This window comes from Ipomoea nil, unplaced genomic scaffold, assembly GCF_001879475.1.
Source record: "Ipomoea nil cultivar Tokyo-kokei standard unplaced genomic scaffold, Asagao_1.1 scaffold2780, whole genome shotgun sequence".
NCBI classification, from domain to species: domain Eukaryota; kingdom Viridiplantae; phylum Streptophyta; class Magnoliopsida; order Solanales; family Convolvulaceae; genus Ipomoea; species Ipomoea nil.
Genome location: NW_017619208.1, coordinates 136,492 through 145,226, shown reverse-complemented (window position 1 = coordinate 145,226; position 8,735 = coordinate 136,492). Strand labels below are relative to the sequence as shown.

Here is an 8,735-nt window from a genome sequence, read left to right as displayed (position 1 = left end):
CAAGGCCTTCAAGACTCTGTGCATAAGAGTTCAGAAGGAAAAAGATGAGTCTATTATAAAAGTTCAGAGATTGAGGAGTGATCATGGAAAGGAATTTGAGAACTCACTATATTCAGACTTCTGCTCTGAGCATGGTATCTCACATGAGTTCTCAGCTCCTAGAACTGCTCAACAGAATGGAGTGGTGGAAAGAAAGAATCGAACGCTACAGGAAATGGCTAGAGTTATGCTACATGCCTCACATATGCCACAACGTTTCTGGGCTGAAGCAGTACACACAGCATGTCATACTATAAATAGGGTCTACCTTAGACCAGGGACGACGAAAACTCCATATGAGATCTGGAAGGGAAAGAAGCCAAATCTGAAATACTTTCATGTGTTTGGGACAAAGTGCTATGTGCTGGCTGACAGAGAACAAAGAGGGAAGTTTGAACCCAAAAGTGATGAAAGCATCTTTCTTGGATACTCTCCGAACAGTCGTGCATACAGAGTCTACAACAAGAGGACTCAGTCTGTGATGGAGTCAGTAAATGTGGTTGTCGATGACAATCCAGAAGAACCAGTGGACTCAACAGTGATAGAGTCACCTCTACGTGATTCAGATGCAAGTTATAACAACAGTCAGCTCAAACCACAAGATTCATCAGATGAAGATCAAGAAAGTTCGGAACAAGAGATAGATCTCATGAATGATGTTGGTAAAGACAAACCTACCATAACTCAGAAAAACCATCCATCAGATAACATTATTGGAGATCTGTCAGATGGAATGAAAACCAGAAGCAGAATAAGAAATAATCTGACAGAAATATCTGGGTCTTACTGCTATACCTCAAAGATAGAACCAAAAAATGTCAAAGAAGCTCTACAGGATGATCTGTGGATCAATGCAATGCAGGAGGAGCTACATCAGTTTGAGCGGAATCATGTCTGGAATCTTGTACCAAGACCTGATGGTGTTAACGTAATAGGAACGAAGTGGATCTTTAAAAATAAAACTGATGAAGCAGGGAATATAGCCAGAAACAAAGCTCGGTTGGTGGCTCAAGGTTATACACAGATTGAAGGGGTTGACTATGACGAGACATTTGCTCCTGTAGCTAGACTTGAGTCAATTAGAATCTTGCTGGCTGTCGCTTGCATTTTGGGATTTACATTATATCAGATGGATGTCAAGACAGCGTTTCTGAATGGGTATCTCCATGAAGATATCTATGTGGCTCAACCTAAAGGTTTTGAAGATCCAGAACGTCCTTCGTATGTCTATAAGCTTCGAAAAGCTCTCTATGGTCTTAAACAAGATCCACGGGCCTGGTATGAACGTCTAACACAGTATTTGCTCCAGCACGGATATAAACGTGGAAGTGTTGACAAAACACTGTTTGTCAAATCGACAGGAAGTCACGTAACCATCGCTCAAATCTATGTTGATGACATTGTGTTTGGATTAACCTTGCAAAAATACACTGATGAATTAGTACAAGTCATGGAGGAAGAGTTTGAAATGTCCATGGTCTACAAGTCAAGCAAAGTTCTGAAGGATACTTTATTTCACAAGAAAAGTATGCTAAGAATCTTGTCAAAAAATTTGATCTGGAATCATGTAAACCATCCAGAACACCGATCTCCACTTCTACAAAAGTATCGAAAGATGAAACTGGTATATCAGTGGATAACACAGTCTATCGTAGCTTGATAGGCAGTCTGTTGTATCTAATAGCCAGTCGACCAGACATAATGTTCAGTGTTGGAATCTGTGCAAGGTATCAATCTGACCCAAAGGAATCACATCTGATAGCAGCAAAACGCATTCTGAAATACGTGAAAGGAACGATACAGTATGGACTCTGGTATTCCAAGGATAGTGAACTGAATCTGGTTGCATATTGTGATGCTGATTGGGCAGGGAATGTTGATGATCGGAAAAGTACTTCTGGAGGATGCTTCTTTGTTGGGAAGAACTTAGTATCCTGGTTAAGTAAGAAACAGAACTCTATCTCACTAAGCACTGCAGAGGCAGAATACATAGCCGCAGGTGGTTGCTGTACTCAGTTGGTTTGGATGAAACAGATGTTTTTGGATTATGGTCTTACACAAGGAACAATGACACTTTCTTGTGACAATGTCAGTGCTATTAACATCTCCAAGAATCCTGTTCAACATTCCAGAACGAAACATATTGACATCAGGCATCACTACATCAGAGACCTGGTTGAATCCAAGGAAGTTGAGTTGGAATACATTCAGACTGACAAACAACTGGCGGACATTCTGACTAAGCCACTAGATGCTAATCGTTTTGAAATTCTCATATCTGCTCTGGGAATTTGCAGAATTGACTGACTAAAGCAGTAGGTCCGTCAGAGAGGAGTTGGTTTAATACGGGTCAGTGTTATGACTTTGAATTTCCTTAAAGACTCTTCTCTTTTTATGTTAAGAAGATCTTCTAAGCTTAGTCTTCTCAAAAGATATCTGAAAAGATCTCTATGCTTTTTGAATTTCAAATTCCCTTGGGTTCCGTTTCCTTCCTAAAAAGGAGCTGTACCGTTGTGTCCATCAATCACTTCTGCATGATATTTTGACTTGCCGCATTAATTAGGGTTTATCACCCTTAAGACTATATGATACCGGGTCAAGAAGAAAGAAATCACCTCAGCTCCCATCTCTCCACTTCCCGTGCTTAACTGCTATCGGTGTTCTATTCTTCTCCTCGCACTTAATCTTAAATGGCGGACCCCGTAAGAAACATCATCATTAAGCTTGGAAGCAAGGTACATCCTCCGGCGGCAGCCCTCAAACACATTCAGACGCTTCTACAGTTGGCTATGAAGAAGAAGCTCAAGCTTGATCCTCTGCTTCGCGACGAGATTCTGGTGACTGTTATGACCAACTATCCGAAATTTTATGCTGAATGGTCGGCAGATGATGTAACTGAACTTCTTGTATTGGTCGCCGAAGCCAGTGATGACATCTCTCCAGTGTTTATTCCAGAACCCTTCGATGGAAATCGGGCCGGGGCATTCCTTCAATTTTTTGCTCAACGTGCCCTACAATCTGTTGAAGAACCTCGACGTCGAGAGGAGTCCCAAGCTCTGTATCTTGAAGCTGCTCAGAGAGAAGCAACACACAGACAGGAGATTCTTCGACAACGGGTGGCGTTCCTGTTTACACTGCAACATCTTTAGGAGAAAGCCTGGAACATGTGCGACATTTTGCTGGATTACCATCTGCTTCAATCCCTCAACCTTATCGAGTGATACACCCTTCTGAATCCTCCAGTGAAGATGATAAGATACTGGCTGAGGTGTATGGATCCCAAGCACCTTCTTCTGCTGCCCCTACTGTTGAGGGAACTGCTCATCCTGATTCCACGAATTTCCGAATTCGAGAGATATCAAATATTGTTGGGAGCTCATCTGCAAATGTTTCTGAGTCTAGCCACTCGGTCACTCCTGTTCAGTCCCCATCCAGAGAAACAAGACGGACAAAAAGGAAGAATGTTCCAACAAAGGTTGTTGTTGAAACCAGTGCTGATAATGTAGATGTGGATCAGCCTGTGAAAAAGAGAAAGTCGAGTGAGATTGCTAAGCCTGAAGGAGACCCACCTATCCACCAAGTTTTCAAGGTTCTATGTTCCTCTGTTAAGCAACAAGGAACTACTGCTGCTCAAGCTACTTCTGCACCAGCCCCCTCTGCCAGAAAAGGGAAACCTACTACAAGGTCAAGAGGTCGAAGTGTAACTCCGGAGGTTCCACCTATTGAAGGAATTGATTCTACTGTTTACAAACCTCAGTTTGTATCACCTGCTGCACAAACAAAATGGGCCACTATGGTCAGAAGGGAGCTGATTGTTCAAAGAACTATGGATGAGAATCAACTGAACTCCGTTTGTGATATTCTGCCCTTGCTGAATGAAGTTGGTCTTTTGAAAACTGTTACAGATGTTTGCCCTTACTCCAAGCTGCTCACATATGAGTTCTATTGCAATCTCAGTGATGAGATTGACAGTCTCACAGGGCCACGACCGATGCAAATCTTCATCAGAGGGAAGTGGTATGATTTTGGGCCAGATGTAATAAATAAATACTATGGCTGGTGCGCGCACTGAGCTAGCTATTGTTCTTCTCCGCATGAGCTTGTCTGATACTGCTGCTGCTGCTGAGGATCCTGTGAAGTCTGACTGTGGCTCTCCCTCAAATGCTTAATCTTTGGCTACCATTGGCAAAAAGGGGGAGTAGTAAACTCAGGGGGAGTTTTTTTTGTGATCGAGTACCTTCTGGCCCTGGCTGGGCGTGACTGTTTTGATATTGTTTGTTTTTTTTTGTTTTTAGACTACTTTGGATCTTATGTTCATTTTATCCTATGTAATCTTTTTGGACACTTGGGTTGCTTCCTTTAATAACCTTTCTTAGTTCTTTTTAAATAGTTGAGTTGTTTTGCCAAATAATAGCCAAAGGGGGAGTTTGTTAGTGTTTTTATGTTCAAAAACCCCATATTATAATTGGCAATATTATTATGGCATACTAAGATAGGTTTAGAGTCTGTCGGTTGGGTCTACAGTTTACTGATCAAGCAGAAGCAACGACAGAAGAACTGACACTGAAGATCTGATTTAGGGAAGCTGTTTCCTTAAGAGTCTTACGCGGTATTATCAGCTCAGTATGGAAAGACGATCAGCGTATCTTCAAAGAAGGTAATGGACCTAATCTGCTGAGATTACATTCCTCTTTTATTATCCTACCTTCTACAATCAAAGATCTTTTATGGAGAGTGTTTATAGAAGGATCTATAAGTACCAGTTCCAAAAGGTAACTGGGGTTACGCCAAATAAGAAGAAGAAACACTCCATATCAGCTTTAAGAGTCTAGATCTTTGATTGTTATGCACCTTCTCAATACAACTTGTTCATGGTGATTAAGATGATGAACTTGAGAAGAGTTACTGCTACTTAAACGAAATGACACTAAGATCACACTGTTGTGGGAACAACATTATAGAGCGTCACTGAAGTGGACTGCATCAGAGCTGGCTCTCCATCTTCAACAATCCACTAAACCTGTGTAGACTGGGTATGTACCTTGTGTGGGGCACTTGGGTAAGATTATTGTATATCTACCTTTGTACATTGGATTATGACTTAGTGGATTGGACGCCTATGTGATCGTCCCCCAGACGTAGATACACACTGTATCGAACTGGGTAAACATTGTGAGAGTTTGTTCTGTGTGTTTGTTTATTTTTCTCTGATGTTCGCACCATGATCTATCATTACTAAGTAGGTGCTTAACTGAATCTATCAGTATTCTAAGTCAGCAAACTATTTCTGATAATTTTCGTAAAACGAGGAAATGCAAAATTACAAGAACATTTGAACTATCCATGTGAATCTAATAGTTGCATGTTCAGACAATCTGAAATTTGATGTTTTTTTCCTGAGTCTGTGCCCCTGCCATGCATTTAACCATGAAGTAGACAAGAGATTATAGCTACTTGATTATGTTTTTTGACTAGAAACCCACAACAATTACCCGACTACCCGAGGGTGTCCGATGATTAGACCCTGCCTTGTGATCCTAGTCAACAAAGGATCACAATGAGATAAACCAGTCTGGATTGCCCATAGCTGACGTGCTCAAACCAAGAACCGAATTGCGACCATAACCCGCGAAGGACCAAACAAAGAAGGCTAATAGGCCGCTCCCACTAGAAGTCGAATTTGGTTGGGGTTGCCTCTAAAAACATGCATGCATTTTAATTTTTAAATGACCTTGTAGTCTAGTGGCATGAAGTGACTCTTTCAAATGGGAGTTCATGGGTTCGATCTCTAGTGGGGCAGGCTGAAATAGTAGATATGAACAGATATTACATTGTAACAAAGTCAGTAGTATTCATAAAAAAATAAAAAATAAAAAAAATAAAAAAAAAAGGTACAATGTACCTAACATTTCACTAATCTTTTAGTCATGCATGGTTAAGTTGTTCCCAAAACTAGACAATTATATTCACTAAATAGAGATACAAGGGATCAAATAAAGGTCCTTCACTATTTATTAACGATGAGGCTTAGAATATCTGACGTGTCTTAGTAGAGTACAAATATAATAATCCTAACACTCCCCCTCAAGCACCGGGTTGTTAGCAACATTGCGCTTGCTCCTTAGGAAACCAAACCGCACAGAAGACAACGCCTTGGTGAATATATTAGCCAACTAATTCTTAGTGGAGATAAAATGAACCTGCAGCTTCTTCTTGGACACCTTGTCACGAACAAAGTGGTACACGTTTCGTCCTCGCATGAAACACAGGATTGTCGCACAGATAAGTGGAACCCAAGTTATCACACCATAACTTGGGCGTAGACGTTGGAGGCAAACCAATTTCCCTCAGCAGCGAAACCAGCGAAGTCACCTCTGCAGACACATCAACCATTGCCTTGTACCCAGCCTTAGTAGAAGACCAAGTCACCGTACACTACAAGAAAAATACACATAGAACGGTTTTTCACCGTTGTCGTAGGGGTAAAATTTCTGTTGTTGAAGCCAGTGTTATTGTAAGTCCCGCGCATAGACAACGATTTTTAACCGTTGTCTTTTCTAGAAACAACAATGGTTTTTTAACCATTGTCTATCAAGTGTTGTTGAAATCGGTGTTGTTAAAAGTCACGCATATAGACAACGGTTTTTAACTGTTGTCTTTACTAGAAAAGACAACGGTTTTTGAACCATTGTCTATCAAGTGTTGTCGAAACCGGTGTTGTTAAAAGTCATGCATATAGACAATGGTTTTTAACTGTTGTCTTTTCTAGAAAAGACAACGGTTTTTGAACCGTTGTCTATAACCGTTGTCTTTTGAGTGTTGTTGAAACCGGTGTTGTTAAAAGTCATGCACATAGACAACGGTTTTTAACCGTTGTCTTTTCTAGAAAAGACAACGATTTTTAAACTGTTGTCTATTGAGTGTTGTTGAAACCGATGTTGTTAAAAGTCATGCACATAGACAATTGCTTTTAACCGTTGTCTTTTCTAGAAAAAACAACAGTTAAAAACCGTTGTGTATTGAGTGTTGTTGAAACCACTGTTGTTAAAATTCACGCCCATAGACAACAGTTTTAAACTGTTGTTTTTTGTTTAAAAGACAACAGTTTTTAACCGTTGTCTATTGTGTGTTGTCGAAACCTGCTGTATTCTCGATAATTTGAAGAATAGACAATGATTTTTAATTGTTGTCTTATATATGAAAGACAACAATTTTAAATCGTTGTTTTTAACCTGCTTAGGTTTTAAACATAATCATATAAAAAAACAATTTATCCAATCACAATCACCAAGTGTAGTTATACAACTTTGCACACAAGCTAAGGTTCAAAATACAAAAGAACTAATTACCAAGTCTAAATACTTCAATGACCAATTCCAATCACCATCCCATAATACTTCAAAAAACAATTCCAAGCGAACCAAGTCTAAGTGTTCACAAAGTTCTAATCATCAAAACCATGCCTACTCTATATAACTTGATATAACATCTTCCCATTCAGAACGCACCAAATCAATAACCGTTTTGTCGTAATCAACATGTTGGAACTACATGTAAAAAATAGTAAATATATTAGTACGTACTCAACATAACCACAAATACGATTAATTTTATAAAATTATTTGGATTAATAATAATAATAATAATAATAATAATAATAATAATAATAATAATAATAATAATAATAATAATAATAATAATAATAATAATAATAATAAAGTCCACATTGCACATAATATGTTCATGGGTGAACATGAGATAGCCAGATAGTGAGATACACATATACATAACATTATATAACAGTAACTCTTCTCGTTAACCACTTGACAAGTAAAAACTAGCTATAAATAATGAAGGAATAAAATTTACTTCGATGGAGACAAAATGATAAAAATTATCTTACCAATGCTTGAACAGAATCTTTATCATCTTTGTTTAGCATATTCTCAATTAAAGTTTTCATGTCAGCCATGACATAGAAACCACGTTGCTTCCGACACGTCCACAAAATCAAATTATTACCCAGGTACACCGCAAAACCGCTAGTAGGCTTGCGGTCATACGGATTGCCAGCCCAATCCGAATCCGAAAAGCATGAATATCAGCAAACACAGACTTCATAATATGCAGACCAAAACCAACAGTGCCTTTCACATAACGCAAAACACGCTTCAACATGCTTGAATCAGCCGTGGTTGGCACATGCATATGCTGGCATAACTTATTAACAGCAAAAGATAAGTCAGGACAAGTTATCGTAAGATACTGAAGAGCACCAGTCAAACTGCGATACTGGGTGGGATCAGCATATGGAACCAGAGTAGAATTATCAGACCTGGCAAGGGAAACCAGAGTAGAAATAGGCTTACAGTCAACCATACTAGCTCGGCTTAAGAATATCATTCATGTATCGCTGTTGAGAAAGAAGCATTCCACTAGACTACAGAACAGTATCGATGCCACGAAAATAAAGAGCTCATATATCGTGAACCTTAAACTCCAACGTCATTTTAGCCACATGACCAGCTACACGAGTCGAGTCAGACCCCATGACTAAAATGTCATCCACATATGCCAAAAGATAAAGTTGAACACCATCATAAGAATAGATAAATAAAGAGACATCAGTTTTAGAGGGAGTAAAACCAACCGAAACCAAGAAATTGTGTAAACGGGTGAACCATGCACTAGGAGCT

At 39.4% G+C, this 8,735-nt stretch overlaps 1 protein-coding gene across 1 annotated transcript; it reads right to left on the bottom strand.

The window, feature by feature from the left end:
- Nucleotides 1–4,116: 4,116 nt before the first annotated feature.
- On the bottom strand, nt 4,117–8,418 carry LOC109157411 (uncharacterized mitochondrial protein AtMg00810-like). Its single transcript, XM_019305319.1, has 3 exons — nt 8,062–8,418; nt 6,412–6,474; nt 4,117–4,215 (listed from the first exon to the last, which is right to left on the bottom strand). Exons 1-3 carry the CDS (start codon nt 8,416–8,418, stop codon nt 4,117–4,119), a joined length of 519 nt encoding a protein of 172 aa, XP_019160864.1.
- Nucleotides 8,419–8,735: the final 317 nt, after the last annotated feature.

Coding starts and splice junctions, on each gene's coding strand:
- LOC109157411 (XM_019305319.1), bottom strand. CDS start 8,418: ATGGTTGACTGTAAGCCTATTTCTACTCTGGTTTCCCTTGCCAGGTCT. Junction 6,475..8,061: donor CGGTTTTGCGGTGTACCTGG/GTAATAATTTGA, acceptor TTTTTCTTGTAG/TGTACGGTGACTTGGTCTTC. Junction 4,216..6,411: donor TGGTTGATGTGTCTGCAGAG/GTGACTTCGCTG, acceptor TGCCAATGGTAG/CCAAAGATTAAGCATTTGAG.